Genomic DNA, 24,449 nt, shown 5'->3' with positions numbered 1-24,449 from the left:
CCTCCGCTCCGCCGTGTCTCTCCTCCGCTCCGCTGTCTCTCCTCCGCTCCACTGTGTCTCTCCTCTGTGTCTCTCCTCCACTCCGCCGTGTCTCTCCTCCGCTCCACTGTGTCTCTCCTCTGTGTCTCTCCTCCGCTCCGCCGTGTCTCTCCTCCGCTCCGCTGTGTCTCTCCTCCGCTCCGCCGTGTCTCTCCTCTGTATCTCTCCTCCGCTCCACCGTGTCTCTCCTCCGCTCCACCGTGTCTCTCCTCCGCTCCACCGTGTCTCTCCTCCGCTCCACTGTGTCTCTCCTCCGCTCCACTGTGTCTCTCCTCTGTGTCTCTCCTCCACTCCGCCGTGTCTCTCCTCCGCTCCACTGTGTCTCTCCTCTGTGTCTCTCCTCCGCTCCGCCGTGTCTCTCCTCCGCTCCGCTGTGTCTCTCCTCCGCTCCGCCGTGTCTCTCCTCTGTATCTCTCCTCCGCTCCACCGTGTCTCTCCTCCGCTCCGCCGTGTCTCTCCTCTGCTCCACTGTGCCGTCTGCAGTCTGGGAGAACTGAGCTCTAGACCTGGTGAGGAGGCCTCCCTTGCAAAATAGTTTTTTGATGAACACTTATTTTAACACGTAAAGATCCTAAAATTAGAAGTGTTTACACCTGTTTCCACTTTTATTTGAATACAAATACAAATAACTTCAGCTGCCTCAATACAGATACAAATACAAACATTGGACTCTACAAACTGCCATTTGAAAATCTATTATTTTGTAACCTCCTATTTTTAAAGTGTAGTTAAACTTTTTAAAAACTTTTCCAAGGACTGATTAGTTTCATGCATCCTGGGACACGTCCCTGCTCCACTATGTGGCCTCAGCTGGTCTGAGACTGGATTCAGTGAACCTATTGCAACGGTTCAGATCCGAGAACATCCGACTCTTCATCTCGCTCGGGAACAGGAGAAGCATCGATGTCGCTGCTCATCAGCTTACAGCTCATCAGAGTTTTTGATAACATTCAATAATTCATTCATTCTGGTGGCAATAACTTGTTAATTTAATTCATTCATTCATTCATTTATTTATTTTAGGTTGTTTTTTTTGAGACACATATATTCCTGAATAAAATAAGTCGTGAAGATGAGACAATATGAAGGCTTGTTAGACCTGCTGTAAGCAGTCTGACATGTTTTCTCCCCATTTTTCCAATTATTTTGTCTCTGTGATTTTACCATGATTGTTGCCCGTTGAGGGTGATCATGTGATCATGTGTTCATGTGTTCATGTGTTCATGTGATCATGTGATCATGTGTTCATGTGATCATGTGTTCATGTGTTCATGTGTTCATGTGTTCAGGAGCTCAGACCTGCACAAACTGCTGCTGTGGTGTCAATAAAGCTGATTCAAACGACAGAGAGAGGCGGAGGTGACAGCAGAGAGAGAATCAGATGTGATTCAGCTGCCAGAACAAACACAGTTCAGAGAAGTTCTACAAGAAGAGAGAAGAAGAAAAAAGAAGAAAGAAGAAGAAAAAAGAAGAAAGAAGAAAAAGAGAGAAGAGGAAGAACGAAGAAGAAAGAAGAAGAGAGAAGAAGAAAAGAGAGAACATAAGAGGAGAGATCAGAGCAGAGAAGAAGAAATAAAGAGGATGAGACAGAAGGAGATTAGGAGGAAAAGATAAGAAACAGGAGGAGGAGTTACGACAGATAGAAGAGCAACGAGGAGACGAACAGACGGAGAACCGGAGACGAAGAAAAAGGAGAACAGAAAAGAAAGAAGAAGAACAAAAAGAAAGAAAAGAAGAGACGTTCAACGTTTGTCGTCTGTTTAATCAGATTATTAAGAATCAACCTGCAGAGAGACAGAGGTACACACACACACACACACACACACACACACACACACACACATACACACACACATACACACACACACACACACACACACATACACACACACACACACATACACACACACACACACACACACACACACACATACACACACACACACACACATGCACACACACACACACATACACACACACACACACACACACACACACACACACACAAGCACACACATACACACACACACACACACATACACACACACATATATACACACACACATACACACACACACAGAATCCTGCTGTCTGTCTAATTGTTCCTTTGGGAAACTGAAGTCATGTGAATAATTGATAAATGTAACAACTTAATGAAGCAAAAGTGAAATGTTAATAATCAATCAATCAATCAATCAATCATCCAACAGGACAAACAGTTAAAATCAGAAACAATAAAGAAGAGAATGAGAGATACACACACACACACACACACATATAATATACTGTACATATATCATTAATATTTATCAGTCTTAATGTTAATGTTATTTTTTATTGTCCAGATATTTGGTCAAATTGTATTTTGATGCTTTGGGAACATTGTTCCTGAATCTTTAATGAACAGAACTGAACTGAGGAGAAAATGCAGCGTTTGTTCATGTTTAAAAAGAACTTTGGTTGATATCCAGAAATAAGGTCAAAATTTAATCAAACGCATGATCACAAACATAATTCAATCAATAAAGTGACAAGAAGAAAATTACATTGTTAGTAAAGCATAAAGGACACAGGAGACAACTGAATGAGGTTGCAGCAGAGTGTTGAAGGGATGAGGTTGCAGCAGAGTGTCGGACACATGAGGTTGCAGCAGAGTGTCGGACACATGAGGTTGCAGCAGAGTGTTGAAGGGATGAGGTTGCAGCAGTGTGTTGAAGGGATGAAGTTGCAGTAGAGTGTTGAAGGGATGAGGTTGCAGCAGAGTGTTGAAGGGATGAGGTTGCAGCAGTGTGTTGAAGGGATGAAGTTGCAGTAGAGTGTTGAAGGGATGAGGTTGCAGCAGAGTGTTGAAGGGATGAGGTTTCAGCAGAGTGTTGAAGGGATGAGGTTGCAGCAGAGTGTCGGACACATGAGGTTGCAGTAGAGTGTTGAAGGGATGAGGTTGCAGCAGAGTGTTGAAGGGATGAGGTTGCAGCAGAGTGTTGAAGGGATGAGGTTGCAGCAGAGTGTTGAAGGGATGAGGTTTCAGCAGAGTGTCGGACACATGAGGTTGCAGTAGAGTGTTGAAGGGATGAGGTTGCAGCAGAGTGTTGAAGGGATGAGGTTGCAGCAGAGTGTTGAAGGGATGAGGTTGCAGCAGAGTGTTGAAGGGATGAGGTTGCAGCAGAGTGTTGAAGGGATGAGGTTGCAGCAGAGTGTTGAAGGGATGAAGTTGCAGCAGAGTGTTGAAGGGATGAAGTTGCAGTAGAGTGTTGAAGGGATGAGGTTGCAGTAGAGTGTTGAAGGGATGAGGTTGCAGCAGTGTGTCGGACAGATGAGGTTGCAGCAGAGTGTTGAAGGGATGAGGTTGCAGCAGTGTGTTGAAGGGATGAGATTGCAGCAGAGTGTTGAAGGGATGAGGTTGCAGCAGAGTGTTGAAGGGATGAGGTTGCAGCAGAGTGTTGAAGGGATGAGGTTGCAGCAGAGTGTTGAAGGGATGAGGTTGCAGCAGAGTGTTGAAGGGATGAGGTTGCAGCAGAGTGTTGAAGGGATGAGGTTGCAGCAGTGTGTCGGACAGATGAGGTTGCAGCAGAGTGTTGAAGGGATGAGGTTGCAGCAGAGTGTTGAAGGGATGAGGTTGCAGCAGAGTGTTGAAGGGATGAGGTTGCAGCAGAGCGGCCGCAGTAAACAGAGGACATGTTGGTGTCTTAATAAAGACTCTGCAGGTCTCTGTGAGTCTCAGTTTAATCATCTTTGTCGTTTTCTTCAGACAGAAACAAACAAGAGAATCTTTCATATTAATGTCTGACATTATTTCTCTGGAGGCTGCAGGAGACACAGCAGCATCTTTTACCAGTTTGTGCTGAGTGATGCCCGATTATAAAGATTTGCTGCTGTTCACATCTGTAAATGACTCGAGCTGTTTAAACTCTGCGCTCCTGGTGACAGAATACCGACGACATCTGAGCCAATTCTGTTCCTGCTGAAAGCCAAATTATATGATATTATATATTATATTAGGCATCACTCTGCTTTCCTGAGGATGGAATCACATGATTATCTCTATTTATTCACATTTCCCTTTAATCTGTTGCAATATTTCAATTACTTATTTATTAATTGTAATTCAATTCAGTTGGTAATTGTTTGATTAGTTTGTATTAGTAACGTTGGATGATGTTTGATTGGACAGTAAAACTTCTGTAATCTTTGTCAAAATCTCCTTAATAAGAGAACGTCAGGTGTTCGGCAACTTTTCCAGAAGCAGAAGAAGAAATGATTTAATACCAGTTTACACCAGTTTAATCTTCACTGAGGAAAAGGTTTCCTGTTACCTGTAACCAGGTGGGGCAGGTTGAGGACAGCTGTCATGGTGTTTAATCACGTGTTTGGTTGCTACAGGTGAACAACAAAGGGCGGAGCATCTTCAGAACAGGTTTCACTGCCACCTGGTTGGCATGACAGTAACCCAGTTACCATGATAACTACCTGGTAACCATGACAGCCACCTGGTCGAAGAAGGTCCGACAGAAGAGAACCTGAGATGCAGGCGAGTGTTGCCCCGCCCCCTGACCGTCTGACTGCGTGAACCTGAGCCTCCATGTCTCTCCCGCTGCTTCTCCTCCTGCTGCTGCTGCCGGCGGCGGGCCGCGCTCAGACCGGCGGGCAGTTCGACCAGTGCCGCTCTCTGCGAGGCTCAGAGGCGGGGCCAGGATGGGAGTTCTACGCCTGTCAGCCGCCGCCCACAAACATGAAGGAAGTGATGCAGATCAGAGTCGATCCGCCCGGCATCACCTGTGGAAACCCACCTGAACGCTTCTGTACACTGGTGAGTCACACACACACACCTGAACACACACACTCACACACACACACCTGAACACACACACTCACACACACACACCTGAACACACATACACACACACCTGAACACACATACACACACACACACACACACCTGAACACACACACCTGAACACACATACACACACCTGAACACACATACACACACACACACACACACCTGAACACACACACTCACACACACACCTGAACACACATACACACACACACACACACACACCTGAACACACACTCACACACACACCTGAACACACATACACACACACACACACACCTGAACACACACTCACACACACACCTGAACACACATACACACACCTGAACACACATACACACACACACCTGAACACACATACACACACACACACACACACACCTGAACACACACTCACACACACACCTGAACACACATACACACACCTGAACACACATACACACACACACCTGAACACACATACACACACCTGAACACACACACTCACACACCTGAACACACATACACACACCTGAACACACATACACACACACACCTGAACACACATACACACACACACACACACACACACACACCTGAACACACATACACACACCTGAACACACACACTCACACACACACACACCTGAACACACATACACACACACACACACCTGAACACACATACACACACACACACACACACACACACCTGAACACACATACACACACACACACACACACACACACCTGAACACACATACACACATACACACACACACACACACACACCTGAACACACATACACACACACACACCTGAACACACACATACACACACACACACACACACCTGAACACACATACACACACCTGAACACACACACTCACACACACACACACCTGAACACACATACACACACACACACACACACCTGAACACACACACACACCTGAACACACACACACACACCTGAACACACACACTCACACACACACACACACCTGAACACACACACACACCTGAACACACACACACACACCTGAACACACACACTCACACACACACACACCTGAACACACACACACATACCTGAACACACACACTCACACACACACACACACACACACACACACCTGAACACACATACACACACACACACACACCTGAACACACACACCTGAACACACATACACACACACACACACCTGAACACACATACACACACACACACACACACACCTGAACACACACACACACACACACACACACACACCTGAACACACACACACACACACACACTCACACACCTGAACACACACACACACATCTGAACACACACACACACACCTGAACACACACACACACATACCTGAACACACACACACACATACCTGAACACACACACACACACTCACACACACACACACACATCTGAACACACACACACACATACCTGAACACACACACACACATCTGAACACACACACACACATACCTGAACACACACACACACATCTGAACACACACACACACATCTGAACACACACACACACATACCTGAACACACACACACACATCTGAACACACACACACACATACCTGAACACACACACACACATCTGAACACACACACACACATCTGAACACACACACACACATACCTGAACACACACACACACATCTGAACACACACACACACACACATACCTGAACACACACACACTTGAACACACTCACACACACACACACACTTGAACACACACACACTTGAACACACACACTCACACACACTTGTACACACACACACCTGAACACACACACACCTGAACACACACACACACACACACTTGTACACACACACACCTGAACACACACACACCTGAACACACACACACACACACACACCTGAACACACACACACCTGAACACACACACACACACACACACCTGAACACACACACACATCTGAATACACACACACAGAATCCTGCTGTCTGTCTAATTGCTCCATTGGGAAACTGAAGTCGTGTGAATAATTGATAAATGTAACAGTTGTAATGAAGCAAAGTGAAATGTTAATAAAAGATCAATCAATCAATCAATCAATCAATCAATCAATCAATCAATCAATAGGACAAAAGGTTAACAAGAAAATCCTGAAAGCAAAAACAATAAAAGCTTCTGAAAACTTTAGATTAATTAACAACAACAGATACACACATGATGTGTGTGTGTGTTCAGATGTGTGTGTGTTCAGATGTGTGTGTGTGTGAGTGTGTGTGTATGTGTGTGTGTTCAGATGTGTGTGTGTGTGTTCAGATGTGTGTGTGTTCAGATGTGTGTGTGTGTTCAGGTGTGATTTAAAGCCGTATCTGCATGGATCCAAAAGACTTCAACCAAGCTATCCAATGGGAGCACTACCCATTTCTCACTGTTGAGGAAGTAGTTTCCCATATTCCAACTACAAAGCACTTTTCTGTGCGTGCTAGATGCTAATCGGGGCACCTGGCAGATAAAGCTTGGTGATGAAAGCTCAAAGCTGTGCACCTTTAACACCCCCATAGGAAGATAAAGATAATTATTTTTGCCGTTTGGGATTTCATCAGTACCAGAGGTGTTTCAGAGGGCTATTGTGCAGATGATTGAAGGTCTAGATGGTATTGTAAACTTGATGACTTGCTTGTTTGGGGAGACTTCATGGACAAGCATGAGCACATGCTGAAGAAGTTGTTGGAGAGAGCAAGGGAATACAATCTGGAATTTAACTAAAAAAAAAGTGCTTTATCAGGCTGAAAAAAATCAAATACACTGGACACACATTCAGCGCCAGTGGACTGAAACCAGATAAAGGAAAAGTGAGAGCAGTGACACAGCGACCACTGCCACAGAACAAACAGGAACTGCTGAGGTTCATGCAGACTGCAACCAAATGAATACCTCCTCCCCCTTCTGTAGGAGAACCTACAGTGGCTGCACAAAAGTCCCTCTCTAGCAACAGCAGAGGATCCTGAAATACATCTATTGAAAGATATTACATTAAGGGGATGGCCAAATAAAAGAAGTGCAGTACAAAAAGAAATTCATCCCTACTGGACATTTGGGGATGAAATCACTCACACATCTGGGCTGATATTCGAAGCAGCAAAACTCATTGTTCCACATCAGCTGAGACAAGAAATGCCCAGCAAAATCCACAAAGCACACTTAGGAATTGTAAAGTGAAAAAAGAAAGTCAGAGACATTGTGTATTGGCCACATGTCTTCACACAGTGAGGAGATGGTATCTCAGTGTGCCATTTGTAACGAGAACAGAAACAGCAGTCCGAGAGTGTCATTACTGTCACACCCATTACCAGACCGACCGAGAAAGTAGGGATCGATCTCTTTCACTACAGAGGAAGAGTTTCTGCTATGTGTGGACTATTTCTCAAAGTTCCGAGAAATCACTAAATTGAGAGACATCACCAGTAGCAGTGTCATAGTTGCAATGAAATTGATGTTTGCAAGGCAGGGCATTCCTGATGTTGTCATCTTGGGTAGTTGTCATCAGTATGCCAGTGCTGAGATCAAAGACTTTGCATAAAGCTCGGAAATCAGGCACACCACGTCTAGTCCTGGTCAAACCCATTTGAATAATGGCAACTCCTACATTTCACAGTTGGAGTACTGCAACACACCACTTGAAAGTGTAGGATTATTAACAGCACAGTTGCTGATAGGATGGCGGCTGAAAGGAAAACTGCCATCCTCAACCTCACTGCTTACTCCAGAGGGAACTGTGCAAGTACGCAGGCAGTTGAGAGAAAAGCAGGAACTCGACTTTGACAGGTAAACAAGTAGACTGTGTGACCTGCAAACAAGAGCAAATGTGCTGGTTGTAGTTGTGTGCTGGTTGCTGTGTGCTGGTTATAGTTGTGTGCTGGTTGTAGTTGTGTGCTGGTTGTAGTTGTGTGCTGGTTGTTGTGTGCTGGTTGTAGTTGTGTGCTGGTTGTAGTTGTGTGCTGGTTGTAGTTGTGTGCTGGTTGTTGTGTGCTGGTTGTAGTTGTGTGCTGGTTGTAGTTGTGTGCTGGTTGTAGTTGTGTGCTGGTTGTAGTTGTGTGCTGGTTGCTGTGTGCTGGTTGTAGTTGTGTGCTGGTTGTAGTTGTTTGTTGGTTGTTGTGTGCTGGTTGTTGTGTGCTGGTTGTAGTTGTGTGCTGGTTGTAGTTGTTTGCTGGTTGTAGTTGTGTGCTGGTTGTAGTTGTGTCCTGGTTGTAGTTGTGTGCTGGTTGTAGTTGTGTGCTGGTTGTAGTTGTGTGCTGGTTGCTGTGTGCTGGTTGTAGTTGTGTGCTGGTTGTAGTTGTGTGCTGGTTGTAGTTGTGTGCTGGTTGCTGTGTGCTGGTTGTAGTTGTGTGCTGGTTGCTGTGTGCTGGTTGTAGTTGTGTGCTGGTTGCTGTGTGCTGGTTGTAGTTGTGTGCTGGTTGTAGTTGTGTGCTGGTTGCTGTGTGCTGGTTGCTGTGTGCTGGTTGTAGTTGTGTGCTGGTTGTAGTTGTTTGTTGGTTGTTGTGTGCTGGTTGTTGTGTGCTGGTTGTAGTTGTGTGCTGGTTGTAGTTGTGTGCTGGTTGCTGTGTGCTGGTTATAGTTGTGTGCTGGTTGTAGTTGTGTGCTGGTTGTTGTGTGCTGGTTGTTGTGTGCTGGTTGCTGTGTGCTGGTTGCTGTGTGCTGGTTGTAGTTGTGTGCTGGTTGTAGTTGTGTGCTGGTTGCTGTGTGCTGGTTATAGTTGTGTGCTGGTTGCTGTGTGCTGGTTGTTGTGTGCTGGTTGCTGTGTGCTGGTTGCTGTGTGCTGGTTATAGTTGTGTGCTGGTTGTAGTTGTGTGCTGGTTATAGTTGTGTGCTGGTTGTAGTTGTGTGCTGGTTGCTGTGTGCTGGTTATAGTTGTGTGCTGGTTGTAGTTGTGTGCTGGTTGTTGTGTTCTGGTTGTAGTTGTGTGCTGGTTGTAGTTGTGTGCTGGTTGTTGTGTGCTGGTTGTAGTTGTGTGCTGGTTGTAGTTGTGTGCTGGTTGTAGTTGTGTGCTGGTTGTAGTTGTGTGCTGGTTGCTGTGTGCTGGTTGTAGTTGTTTGTTGGTTGTTGTGTGCTGGTTGTAGTTGTTTGTTGGTTGTTGTGTGCTGGTTGTTGTGTGCTAGTTGTAGTTGTGTGCTGGTTGTAGTTGTTTGTTGGTTGTTGTGTGCTGGTTGTAGTTGTTTGGTGGTTGTTGTGTGCTGGTTGTTGTGTGCTAGTTGTAGTTGTGTGCTGGTTGTAGTTGTTTGTTGGTTGTTGTGTGCTGGTTGTTGTGTGCTAGTTGTAGTTGTGTGCTGGTTGTAGTTGTTTGTTGGTTGTTGTGTGCTGGTTGTAGTTGTTTGTTGGTTGTTGTGTGCTGGTTGTAGTTGTGTGCTGGTTGTAGTTGTTTGTTGGTTGTTGTGTGCTGGTTGTTGTGTGCTGGTTGTAGTTGTTTGTTGGTTGTTGTGTGCTGGTTGTAGTTGTTTGTTGGTTGTTGTGTGCTGGTTGTTGTGTGCTAGTTGTAGTTGTGTGCTGGTTGTAGTTGTTTGTTGGTTGTTGTGTGCTGGTTGTAGTTGTTTGGTGGTTGTTGTGTGCTGGTTGTTGTGTGCTAGTTGTAGTTGTGTGCTGGTTGTAGTTGTTTGTTGGTTGTTGTGTGCTGGTTGTTGTGTGCTAGTTGTAGTTGTGTGCTGGTTGTAGTTGTTTGTTGGTTGTTGTGTGCTGGTTGTAGTTGTTTGTTGGTTGTTGTGTGCTGGTTGTTGTGTGCTAGTTGTAGTTGTGTGCTGGTTGTAGTTGTTTGTTGGTTGTTGTGTGCTGGTTGTAGTTGTTTGTTGGTTGTTGTGTGCTAGTTGTAGTTGTGTCCTGGCTGTAATTGTGTGCTGGTTGTAGTTGTGTGCTGGTTGTTGTGTGCTAGTTGTAGTTGTGTGCTGGTTGTTGTGTGCTAGTTGTAGTTGTGTGCTGGTTGTTGTGTCCTGGTTGTAGTTGTGTGCTGGTTGTAGTTGTGTCCTGGTTGTTATGTCCTGGTTGTAGTTGTGTGCTGGTTGTAGTTGTGTGCTGGTTGTTATGTCCTGGTTGTAGTTGTGTGCTGGTTGTAGTTGTGTCCTGGTTGTTGTGTGCTGGTTGTTGTGTGCTAGTTGTAGTTGTGTCCTGGTTGTTGTGTGCTGGTTGTTGTGTGCTAGTTATAGTTGTGTGCTGGTTGTTGTGTGCTAGTTGTAGTTGTGTGCTGGTTGTTGTGTTCTGGTTGTAGTTGTGTGCTGGTTGTTGTGTTCTGGTTGTAGTTGTGTGCTGGTTGTAGTTGTGTGCTGGTTGTTGTGTGCTGGTTGTTGTGTGCTAGTTGTAGTTGTGTCCTGGTTGTTGTGTGCTGGTTGTTGTGTGCTAGTTATAGTTGTGTGCTGGTTGTAGTTGTGTCCTGGTTGTTGTGTGCTGGTTGTAGTTGTGTGCTGGTTGTTGTGTGCTGGTTGTAGTTGTTTGTTGGTTGTTGTGTGCTGGTTGTAGTTGTTTGTTGGTTGTTGTGTGCTGGTTGTTGTGTGCTAGTTGTAGTTGTGTGCTGGTTGTAGTTGTTTGTTGGTTGTTGTGTGCTGGTTGTAGTTGTTTGTTGGTTGTTGTGTGCTGGTTGTTGTGTGCTAGTTGTAGTTGTGTGCTGGTTGTAGTTGTTTGTTGGTTGTTGTGTGCTGGTTGTAGTTGTTTGTTGGTTGTTGTGTGCTAGTTGTAGTTGTGTCCTGGCTGTAATTGTGTGCTGGTTGTAGTTGTGTGCTGGTTGTTGTGTGCTAGTTGTAGTTGTGTGCTGGTTGTTGTGTGCTAGTTGTAGTTGTGTGCTGGTTGTTGTGTCCTGGTTGTAGTTGTGTGCTGGTTGTAGTTGTGTCCTGGTTGTAGTTGTGTGCTGGTTGTTGTGTGCTGGTTGTTGTGTGCTAGATGTAGTTGTGTGCTGGTTGTAGTTGTGTGCTAGTTGTAGTTGTGTGCTGGTTGTTGTGTGCTAGTTGTAGTTGTGTGCTGGTTGTTGTGTCCTGGTTGTAGTTGTGTGCTGGTTGTAGTTGTGTCCTGGTTGTAGTTGTGTCCTGGTTGTAGTTGTGTGCTGGTTGTAGTTGTGTGCTGGTTGTTATGTCCTGGTTGTAGTTGTGTGCTGGTTGTAGTTGTGTCCTGGTTGTTGTGTGCTGGTTGTTGTGTGCTAGATGTAGTTGTGTGCTGGTTGTTGTGTTCTGGTTGTAGTTGTGTGCTGGTTGTTGTGTTCTGGTTGTAGTTGTGTGCTGGTTGTAGTTGTGTGCTGGTTGTTGTGTGCTGGTTGTTGTGTGCTAGTTGTAGTTGTGTCCTGGTTGTTGTGTGCTGGTTGTTGTGTGCTAGTTATAGTTGTGTGCTGGTTGTAGTTGTGTGCTGGTTGTAGTTGTGTCCTGGTTGTAATTGTGTGCTGGTTGTTGTGTGCTAGTTATAGTTGTGTGCTGGTTGTAGTTGTGTGCTGGTTGTAGTTGTGTCCTGGTTGTAATTGTGTGCTGGTTGTTGTGTGCTAGTTATAGTTGTGTGCTGGTTGTAGTTGTGTGCTGGTTGTAGTTGTGTCCTGGTTGTAGTTGTGTGCTGGTTGCTGTGTGCTGGTTGTAATTGTGTGCTGGTTGTTGTGTGCTAGTTATAGTTGTGTGCTGGTTGCTGTGTGCTGGTTGTAGTTGTGTGCTGGTTGCTGTGTGCTGGTTGTAGTTGTGTCCTGGTTGTAGTTGTGTGCTGGTTGTTGTGTTCTGGTTGTGGTTGTGTGCTGGTTGTAGTTGTGTGCTGGTTGTTGTGTTCTGATTGTGGTTGTTTGCTGATTGTTGTGTGCTGGCTGTAGTTGTGTGTCTGCAGTGTGACAGTTGGCTGCAGCTAAAGTCAGATTAACACACTGAGCAGATTAACATGCTTGTTAATCCCTCACTGCATATGTATGTTAGTGGGACAAACACAGGATCAGTTTCAACACACCAGGAGCCTCTGTCAGTACTGATGATCATTAATGATCGATCACAGCTAATCACTACCCACTGATCAGCTCCTCTGTAGCAGTCTGACACACACACACACAAAGTTTTTATTGATCCTGTTCACATGTTGATACCAGCTGAAGGATCAATCATTCAGTTAATCGTCTGCCTCCTCTCTCTGTCTATCAACTTCAAATTTAAATTTGCTTTATTGGCATGAATGTCACAACAGTATTGCCAAAGCATCACCAAAAGTCAATTTAAACAAAATAACATTAACATAACATTAAAATTGATACATATTAATTATATATAGTATATCTATGTATCTATGTATATATATATATACAGTATATCCTATGCATGTGTGTGTGTGTGTGTGTGTGTGTGTGTGTTTGTGTATGAGAGAGTATTTTTAATGTTGAGAGCTCATTAAGCTCTTTGAAATGTGAGATTAATATCTCACCTGTCCAACAGTGACACATTTTGTCTTTTCTTTTGGTTACCGTGATGTTTTGTGTCATCTTGTTGGATAAAAAGTTTGTGGTCACTCAGCCTGTACTTGTTAGGATCTGTCTCTGCTTTCTATCTGTGACAGCAGAGAGATATTCTGCCAGTTCATCACATAACAGTCTGATCTACATATCTAAGCAGACTGGTTTCTGTACATTGTGTTAGTTTGGTTGACTGTAATTGGTGTTTGGAAAGCAGTGCTGGTGTGAGACTAGTGAATGTGTCTGAGAGGGGCAGTTAGTCTCAGCACCAGCTGACATCGGGGACTCTTTTCTTGGCTCAGCTCTTGGTTTGGAGGGCTTTGGAGTGGAGGGGGTCTCGGGGGGTAGGGTTAGGGATTTAAGGAGATTAAAACATTGAAGTGCTCTCTTCTGACAGTTAATTATCAGCAAGTATCTGCCTAATTCTGCTCTACTTGCATTTGTTGTTGTTTTCTGTGTACATGTAAGGACTGTGTTGGATGTTTGATGCAGCAGGTTTAGTTATGATGACTGAGTGGATACTAGATTTCACTACCATACAACGCAGTGGGCAGGATGACACTGTCACATATTTTGAGCCGGACTTTAATTGGGATTTGGAAATTATAACATTTTCTCTTTATTGCATTTAGAGCTCTTTGGGCTTTTTTTTTTTGAGTGCATTCGCTGCCATGTCAAAACTCCCTGATTCTATTATGGTTATTTCAAGGTAGCTATAACTCATACTATGTTTAATAATATTTTGGTATTTGTTCTTCTGACTTCTGGGGCCCAGTTCGCCTCACACGCAGGCTATCAGTAGGCATTATAATTTTCCGATGTTCCCTAAATGCCTCACATGCAGACTATCGGTAGACGTTACAATTTACAGATGTTCCCTAAACGCCTCAGAATCAGGCTATCAGTAGATGCTATCATTTACAGATGCTCCCTAAACACCTCACACGCAGAATATCTGGAGACTACATATTGAGTTGAGCTGCTGTTGATCGGATGAACTGTAGTGCCCATCAAAACATGCCTGAGACATCCTGCACTATGTCTTGAACATACATACAAAGTTAGGGGGTTAGGGTTAGGGTGATGGTGTGGGGCGGCATCTCCCTCACTGGAAAAACAAGGCTTGTCATCATTGGAGGCAATCTCAATGCAGAGAGATATGGAGATGAGATTCTGCAACCAGTGGCAATCCCATATCTCCACAGTCTGGGACCAAACTCAAACCCAAACGCTCGCCCCCACAGAGCAGGGTTTATCAGAGACTACCTCCAGAATTTGGGAGTGGAGAGGATGGAACGGCCTGCCAGCAGTCCTGACCTCAACCCCATTGAACACTTGTGGTATCAGCTTGGGCGTGCTGTTCATGCCAGAGTGACCAACACAACCACATTGGCTGACATGCAACAAATGCTCGTTGAAGAATGAGATGCCATCCCACAGCAGTGTGTGACCAGGCTGGTGACCAGCATGAGGAGGAGGTGCCAGGCAAACTTCAAACTTCAATCATCCAATCCACCAAACACCAAACAAGAGTCAATGGCAGAATAAGCTGTTTGGCATCGGCAGAGAAGATTTGGCAAATTTTTCATGGGCACAACCCACATACTCAGCTCTGCTGCTCATCCCACAAATGCATGTTCCTTACAAATGTGGCTCCATTTAAAAGGGAAATAAAAAGGCTTTCCAACGGTATGAGATTTATTGCCAAGAAGCATCGTTACAACAAAGAAATAATCTACCAAACATAAATTTCCTTACTTTTTGTGCTAAGTTTATATTGACATATATATAAGATGTAAGATGAAATATAAGATGAATATCCCAAATATAAGATGACCCCACTTTTTACGAGATTACAGAAACTTAACCAAAGGGAAGCTTTTTGGGTCCATTGACTGGCTGCATTAAAGTATCCTGTTGTAAATGACGACTTTTTCTGTAATTCTTTCTGTATAGGCTCTTCTCTGTTCTCACAGCCTATGTAAAACCTATATATGGGTGCCTATTTTCCATTATGAAGTACATGTATATATTTCCATCTTATCTCATCTCATGTTTTTTTTCTTCATTTTTTCATGATTTTCAATTTGTTTCACCTGTCATGTTATTGTCCAGGTCATGTGATTGCCTCCCATTGGCTTTTGCTACTATATAGGTGAGGCCACACCCGTATCATCTGTTTTAAAGCCCTGAGGAAGGCCTACAGAGGTCAAAACATGTTGCTGTTTCAAGGAGTTAGCCCCAACAATGAAGGCTTCTTAGTATTTCCTTTCTCATTGTTACATTTTTTATATTTCGAGTGCCTGGATTGCCTTCTCTATTTGAAACACATTTATTTGGTTGTGATCTGAAAGGAGGGATTGTTGTCTGACAGTGAATGCACTGATAGTGGAGGGGTCCATGACAGTGGTTGCATAGTATGCTACACCTAACTCAACAGCTGAGGAGTATGTGAATCTCCCTAAAGAGTCATCTCTGAACCTACAGATAACTATGTGAAGGCCTAAGGTGTAAAAGAGATGCATTCGCTGCCACTTTGATTAATTTCAGAGTCAAGGTTGTTCTGATGGGTGATGGTTGGTGTGGTAAACAGGGGAAACTGACCAAACACATGTGGGTCAATGACATCAGGTTCACTTCCTGTTTGTCCATGCAGATCTCCAGTTAGAAGCATGTTTCCCTGGGCCTGGAAATATGTGATTTCTGAATGGAGAGTTTCAAAAATGTCTTATATATATATAATATAATAACACAGAGACATAGATCCCTATCAGTTATGCTCAGGGTTTGATCTAACCTTAACCAGATGTGTGATTTATCCTGTTTCACTGGTGAATACTACTTTATACCACACCAAGATCCAATGTTCTGCCCTTGCATATGTTTTTTAATTTTATAGAGGGCACCATGACTTGATTATATCCTGGAGGACAGTGAGTGAGCAGATCATTTTGACACCATGTCAACACAATTACATCAACTTCTTTGATAGACCTCATGAATTCAGGGTTTCCACTCTTTTGTTCAAAGGTTGAGGAGTGGAGACCCTGAATATTCCAGCAGCTTATATGAAATGAACACATTAAAGCAATAAAAATGAACCCGTAGAGTGAGACAAATATGAAAACATTAACATATGTACAACTGTATACATTTACAATACTAAATAGTATGACATAAATTCCATGGAGGCATGTACTATTTTCACTAACACTACTACTGTACTAAGCTTCCCATCCTGAGCCAGATGTCAGAGGAAAATGGCCACCATGTGAATATGTTCCATTGATCCTCATGGTGTCCACTTCAGCTTCAGAGAAGAAGACCTCTGGGTTTTCACGCAGTGTCTTCTCCTTATGTTTCTCTCTAGCTGTTCCACTCTTACATTTAGCAGGGTACTCAACCTCCCTGCTCTCTGCTTTTTTAGGTCCAAGTCTGAGATGTATTCAGGAGCTCATTTTTGGTGCAGCTACTCTTCTGGAATTCTTTTGTCTCTGTGTCTGTCTCTCTCTGCCTGTAAGAGCCAGTCATCACAACATACTTTATTGTTGTTATTACTGTTGTTTGTTTGTTATTGTTATTCTTTAGAATACTGTGGGATTTATTACTACACGTTTAGTGCTAAAGTGCACCTCCTAGTGTCATATCTAGAAGTCAGATGTAAAAGGCTGATTAGTCAGCAGTTAGTGAGGGAAGGAGGCTGCCTTACTGTTAGTTTGGCTCGATACAGCTTTTTTGACCGTTAATTTGGAATATTTTGGATTACCTTTCTGTGGAATACAGTTTTTTGGATACTCCATTGGATTATAATCTTCTTCTACAGAAGGCTTTAATTTGTGAAATGCATTCTTGCTCTGTAAAAAGGAGGTTTATTCATATCTGCCTGGAGAGATAAGTACAAGTCAAATATTCTTCTGATTCTGTGTGGATTTGTGAGTAACCCTTCGATTTGAGATGGATTCACAGTGGAATGTTAAGAAAAAGAAATGCATCAAAACAACAAATTAATGAGGCAAAAAATTAGCTCAAACTAAAATGATAAAAATTGCCACTATACTAATCTCTCTTTCTGCAGGAGAACCCATATCTCTGCAGTGATGAGTGCGATGCATCCAGCCCCGATCTGTCTCACCCTCCTCAGCTGATGGGGGACAGGGAGAGGGGTGGGCTCATCACCTACTGGCAGACAGTCACATGGTCCAGGTATCCTGAGCCGCTATTGGCCAACATCACACTATCATGGAACAAGAGTCTGGAGGTGGTCGATGACATCATCGTGACCTTCGAGTATGGCCGACCAACCAGCATGGTCCTGGAGAAATCTCTGGACAAAGGTGATTGGTCAGTGGTAGTGAGTGTAGTGTTCATTACTGTTAGAACCCATTCAGAACCCTGTCGGAACTCCGTTAGAACCTTCTTAGAATCTGTCAAAACCTGTTATAACCTTCTTAGAACCCTATCTCTTGTCTGACGTGGAACATTGTTAGAACCTTGTCTCCTGTCTTAGGTGGAACCTTGTTAGAACCTTGTCTCCTGTTTTAGGTGGAACCTTGTTAGAACCGTGTCTCCTGTCTCAAATAGCACCTTGTCAGAACCTAGTTCCCTGTCTCAAATGGAACCTTGTTAGAATGCTGTCTTCTGTCTCAGGTAGAACCTTGTTAGAACCCTGTCTCCTGTCTCAGGTGGAACCTTGTTAGGACCTTATCTCCTGTCACAGGTGGAACCTTGTTAGAACCTTGTCTCCTGTCTCAGGTGGAACCTTGTTAGAACCTTTTCTCCTGTCACAGGTGTAACCTTGTTAGGACCTTGTCTCCTGTCTCAGATGGAACCTTGTTAGAACCTTGTCTCCTGTTTCAGGTGGAACCTTGTCAGAACCTTGTCTCCTGTCTCAGGTGGCACCTTGTTAGGATCTTATCTCCTGTCACAGGTGGAACCTTGTTAGAACCTTGTCTCCTGTCTCAGGTGGAACCTTGTTAGAACCTTGTCTCCTGTTTCAGGTGGAACCTTGTTAGGACCCTGTCTCCTGTCTCAAATGGAACCTTGATAAAACCTTGTCTCCTGTCTCAAGTGTAAACTTGTTAGAACCTTGTCTCCTGTCTCAGGTGGCACCTTGTTAGGATCTTATCTCCTGTCACAGGTGTAACCTTGTTAGGACCTTGTCTCCTGTCTCAGGTGGAACCTTGTTAGAACCTTGTCTCCTGTTTTAGGTGGAACCTTGTTAGAACCGTGTCTCCTGTCTCAAATAGCACCTTGTCAGAACCTAGTTCCCTGTCTCAAATGGAACCTTGTTAGAACCTTTTCTCCTGTTTCAAGTTGAACCTTGTTAGGACCTTGTCTCCTGTCTCAAATGGAACCTTTTTAGAACCTTGTTTCCCCTTTCTCAGGTGGAACCTTGTTAGAACCTTGTCTCCTGTCACAGGTGGAACATTGTAAGAACCTTGTCTCCTGTCTCAGGTGGAACCTTTTTAGGACCTTGTTCTCCTGTCACAGATGGAACCTTGTTAGAACCTTGTCTCCTGTCTCAGGTGTAACCTTGTTAGAATCTTGTCTACTGTCTCTGGTGGAACCTTGTTAGAACCTTGTCTCCTGTCTCAAATGGAACCTTGTTAGGACCTTGTCTCCTGTCTCAAATGGAACCTTGTTAGAACCTTGTCTCCTGTCTCAGGTGGCACCTTGTTAGGATCTTATCTCCTGTCACAGGTGTAACCTTGTTAGGACCTTGTCTCCTGTCTCAGGTGGAACCTTGTTAGAACCTTGTCTCCTGTTTCAGGTGGAACCTTGTCAGAACCTTGTCTCCTGTCTCAGGTGGCACCTTGTTAGGATCTTATCTCCTGTCACAGGTGGAACCTTGTTAGAACCTTGTCTCCTGTCTCAGGTGGAACCTTGTTAGAACCTTGTCTCCTGTTTCAGGTGGAACCTTGCTAGGACCCTGTCTCCTGTCTCAAATGGAACCTTGATAAAACCTTGTCTCCTGTCTCAGGTGGAACCTTGTTAGAACCTTTTCTCCTGTTTCAAGTTGAACCTTGTTAGGATCTTGTCTCCTGTCTCAAATGGAACCTTTTTAGAACCTTGTCTACTGTCTCTGGTGGAACCTTGTTAGAACCTTGTCTCCTGTTTCAAGTGGAACCTTGTTGGGACCTTGTCTCCTGTCTCAAATGGAACCTTGTTAGAAGCTTGTCTCCTGTCTCAGGTGGAACCTTGTTAGAACCTTGTCTCCTGTCTCAGCTGGAACCTTGTTAGAACCTTGTCTCCTGTCTCAGGTGGAACCTTTTTAGGACATTGTCACCTGTCACAGATGGAACCTTGTTAGAACCTTGTCTCCCCTCTCAGGTATAACCTTGTTTGAACCTTGTCTACTGTCTCAGGTGGAACCTTGTTAGAACCTTGTCTCCTGTTTCAGGTGGAACCTTGTTAGGACCATGTCTCCTGTCTCAAATGGAACCTTGTTAGAACCTTGTCTCCTGTCTCAGGTCGAACATTGTAAGAACCTTGTCTCCTGTCTCAGGTGAAAACGTGTTAGAACCTTGTCTCCTGTCTCAGGTGGAACCTTTTTAGGACCTTGTCCCCTGTCACAGGTGGAACCTTGTTAGAACCTTGTCTCTTGTCTCAGGTGGAACATGGCAGCCATATCAGTTCTACGCTGATGACTGCATGGAGGCCTTCGGTATGCCACCTAAACGGGTCTCGGATCTGACTCCCAGCAACCTGACCCGGGTCATCTGCACTGAGCAGTATTCCCGCTGGGTCGGAGCCAAGGTGGGTCCTAGGCCCAAAACTGGTCATCCTGGTCATACTGATTATACTGGTTTTACTGGATATACTGGTTATCCTGGTTACACTGATGGTACTGGTCACATTGATTATACTGATTATACTGATTATACTGGTCCTACTGGTTATACTGGCTATACTGGTCATACTGACTATACTAGTTTGGACTCTGTTTAATGAACAGGACAGTTGTTAGTGCCTTTTACTGAGTGGTCGACCAATAGCTGAGTTACTGATGTCAGTGTCTGACCAATAGGAGGAGAAGCTGGTGGTGTTTGAGGTGCGTGCACGCTTCGGGGTGTTTGCGGGTCCGAAGCTGATCAACATGGATGCCCTGTACACCCGCATGGAGACCATGAAGGGCCTGAGAGACTTCTTCACCTTCACCAACCTCCGCCTGCGACTTCTCCGCCCAGCGCTAGGAGGAACCTACGTCCAGAAAGAAAACCTGCTCAAGTACTTCTACGCAGTCTCAAATATCGACATACCTGCCAGGTAACTACACACCTGCTGCTACACCCGCCAGCTACACCTACTAACAACCAGCTACGCTCTCTAACTAACTAACAACCAGCTACACCTACTAGCAACCAGCTACACTCTCTGACTAACTAACAACCAGCTACACCTACTAACAACCAGCTACGCTCTCTAATTAACTAACAACCAGCTACACCTACTAACAACCAGCTACACTCTCCAACTAACTAACAACCAGCTACACCTACTAGCAACCAGCTACGCTCTCTAATTAACTAACAACCAGCTACACCTACTAACAACCAGCTACACCTACTAACTACCAGTTACACTCTCCAACTAACTAACAACCAGCTACACCTACTAACAACCAGCTACGCTCTCTAATTAACTAACAACCAGCTACACCTACTAACAACCAGCTACACTCTCCAACTAACTAACAACCAGCTACACCTACTAGCAACCAGCTACGCTCTCTAACTAACTAACAACCAGCTACACTCTCTGACTAACTAACAACCAGCTACACCTACTAGCTACCAGTTACACTCTCCAACTAACTAACAACCAGCTACAACCACTGAAAGCGAGCTACACCTGGTGTGTGTTCCTGCAGGTGTAAGTGTAACCAGCATGCATCTCAGTGTGTTTTGCGAGATGCAACACTGCAGTGTGAATGTGACCACAACACGGCCGGACAGGACTGCCAGCGCTGCAGCCAAGGGTTCAAATCCCGCAGCTGGAGGCCCGGATCTTTCCTCCCCCTGCCCAGAGGCACTGCCAACACCTGTACGTAAATGTACACACACACACACACCTGCACATACCTGTATACACACACATCGCAATACCTGCACCTACGTGTACACACACACACACACACACACACATCGCCAACACCTGCACATACCTGTACACACACACACACACACTAACATTTTGTCTCTCTTTCAGGTGAAGCAGCCGAAACAGCAGCCAGTAAGTACTGCTCACCTGTCTTCCTGTTCACCTGTCTGTCTGCTCACCTGTCTTCCTGTTCACCTGTCTTCCTGTTCACCTGTCTGTCTGTCTTGCATCATCACGTCCCGTAGAAGCTGCATCACATTTGATCCACAACACATGACAACAGGTGTGAAAACACAACAGCAACTGCTGCTGGTAACACTGAGCCAGAACCAGAAACCCAAACTAAACAGGCTGAAAGTCTCAGCACAGACGGTTGATGAAGACTCTGAAGCAGCTTCAGAAACACTTTCTGTTTTCAGTATTTAACCATAAAGACTGAAGCTGAACAGCTGTGAATCTGAATTCAGAAAGAAATAGTTTGGTGAGACGTTGTCTTACAGGGACACTTACCGGAATACGTTTCACTGATTTGTTTGTTTCAATCAAACTTTTCCTCGTTATGTTGATGAAAATGTGATTTGAGTAGCGTCACATTTCTCCACAAACATCTTGGCTTGAGATAATTAAACCTGCAGTGCGGAGCTTTTATATAAAAATGAACGTCCATTCATTTATATGTAAAGTTTTTAATCTAACTTCCGGTTAACTCTCTGTTTTATTGAATGGGGATAAAATAATTTAATCATGCGGCTCTTTTAGACTTTCCAAATGTTATCAGACCAAATGGATCAAATACTGATAGTGAAACGGGTCATTTCATGGGGGTTGTGTGATGTTCAAAACAACTTATCCACCGTTTTAGCGACGGAGTCGGCTACGGCGCAGCATGTAAACACGTCAGCAGTGTTTTTGTAATTACTATCACTCCCAGAAGAGGGAGACAAAAGTCCTGCACACCAGTTTTAATTAGTGGATTATGAATGTAAATTGTGGGATGGTGTTGTCATGATGTTCTTCTGAAACCCTCTGAAGAACAAACACTCACAGGGTTCTTAAAGTTCAGGTTCTAGTGAGAACTAGCTCTCAGGTTCCTGCAGTGGTTTAATTCAGTGGTTCCCAACCTCTTTGGCCTGTGATCCCTTAAATTAAAGTCCACATGGGACCCTCCTCACATGCTGCATGTTCCCCAGTTAAGTTATTGATTATTGTCTTGGTTGATCAGTTTATCGTTTTGTCCATAAAATGTCAGAAAATAGTGAAAAATATCCGTTAAAGTTCCCCACAGTCCAAGGTTACATCTTCAGTCGTCTGATTGTGTCCAACAGTCCAAACCCCAAAGATATTCAGTTTATCTTCATGTTAATTGACCAACCCTGCAGCTCTAGAAAGAGAACTTATTTTGTTTTATCTGAATAACTTTTAGAGACTTGAGGAGGTAAAATATAGAACTTGACAAGAAATAAAGCAAAAATCCATAGAAAGCTTGAAGAAAAATCACAATTTTGTGTTTAACATATATTTTTTTCATGACTCATGACTCTTGATTAATCCAGCGACCCCCAGGTTGGGAACCACTGGTTTAATTCACATCAAGACTGATTGGTTTTATTATGACCTGTTTGTTCTGATTGGTCACATTCAGAGTGCATTCTGGGAGGGAAGTTAAAGTTAATTTAGAAAGAGTTGACATGGCAACAGATCTGCTCTCAGCTGTCAGTCTATCAGAGGAACCCACAGCTACAGCATTAAAACATATTGATGGACTACATAAAAGAACCTATAGATCCCATCGATGAGTAAAACATTTTATGACACGACAAACTCTCTCATATCAAAGTTTAGCTTCTAAAATTTGTAAATATTCATCTCACTGCCTGTTAAAATAAAACACTAACACACTTTCTTAAAGTGAGAATATCAGCCACTTTGAGCTGTTAGCTGTTAGCTGCTGGCTATTATCTGCTAGCTGTTAGCGACTCACTGTTAGCTGTTAGCTGTTGACTATTAGCTGCTAGCTGTTAGCTGCTGGCTATTAGCTGCTAGCTGTTAGGTGTGTGTGTGCGTGTGTTGTGTATTTTGGAGTCAGCTGTTGGCTGGAGGTTGCGGGGGGGGGGGGGGAGGGGGGGGGGTTCCGGGATATTTCCACGTTGAAGAAGTCAGACTTTGATATTCTGCAGAATTTCTGTGGAGAACCAACAGAAGATTCACTAAAGAACATAACTCTTCTTCTCTGACAGCGGCTGGTGATACACCCTCATCAGGAGTGACTGACACTACTAGTCTTACTACTACTACTACTACCACGACTGATACTACTACTGATACTACTACTACTGATACTACTACTGATACTACTACTACTACTATGACTGATACTACTACTGATACTACTACTACTGATACTACTACTACTACTACTATAACTGATACTACTACTGATACTACTACTACTACTACTACTACTATGACTGATACTACTACTACTGATACTACTACTACTGATACTACTACTACTATTACTACGACTGATACTACTATGAGTGATACTACTACTGATACTACTACTACTACTACTACTATGACTGATACTACTACTGATACTACTACTGATACTACTACTACTACTACGACTACTATGACTGATACTACTACTACTACTACTACTACTATTGATACTACTACTGATACTACTACTACTGATACTACCACTGTATTTTACACTGACACTGTTTCTACTATCAGTACTACCATGACTGATACTATGTCTACAATTTACTTCACTAGTACTAGTGATACTGGAGACTTTCCTACTACTACAATAGTCAACACTGGTACTACAGGTTTTACTACTGTCCCTAGTACTGTTAGTACTGCAGGTTATGATGCATTTCCAGACTTAAGCAGTACAGCAGGACCTACAGCATACTCAGATCCATCCAGCAGTCCTACTCTGGAGAAACCAGCTCCCACAGTACCAGACACCACCATTCCCAATACCAGTATTAGTACCTCCAGTTCTACCAGTATCACCAGTACCAACAGCCCGAC

At 44.0% G+C, this 24,449-nt stretch overlaps 1 protein-coding gene across 1 annotated transcript in view; it reads left to right on the top strand.

Moving 5' to 3' along the window:
• The first annotated feature begins 1,608 nt into the window (after positions 1-1,608).
• ntng2a (netrin g2a) overlaps positions 1,609-24,449 on the top strand; it is a 29,710-nt gene continuing 6,869 nt past the window's right edge. The window contains exons 1-7 of the mRNA XM_044336216.1: positions 1,609-1,839; positions 4,420-4,846; positions 17,377-17,635; positions 19,912-20,057; positions 20,329-20,567; positions 21,172-21,344; positions 21,510-21,533. Coding sequence (XP_044192151.1) covers positions 4,619-4,846; positions 17,377-17,635; positions 19,912-20,057; positions 20,329-20,567; positions 21,172-21,344; positions 21,510-21,533 — 1,069 coding nt within the window. The 5' untranslated portion in view covers positions 1,609-1,839; positions 4,420-4,618. The remainder of the gene's footprint in view (positions 1,840-4,419; positions 4,847-17,376; positions 17,636-19,911; positions 20,058-20,328; positions 20,568-21,171; positions 21,345-21,509; positions 21,534-24,449) is intronic.

The sequence above is a fragment of the Thunnus albacares genome, chromosome 2, assembly GCF_914725855.1.
Source record: "Thunnus albacares chromosome 2, fThuAlb1.1, whole genome shotgun sequence".
Taxonomy (NCBI): Eukaryota; Metazoa; Chordata; class Actinopteri; order Scombriformes; family Scombridae; genus Thunnus; species Thunnus albacares.
The sequence above is the reverse complement of the archived record's forward strand: the minus strand, read 5'-3'. Positions and strand labels throughout refer to the sequence as shown.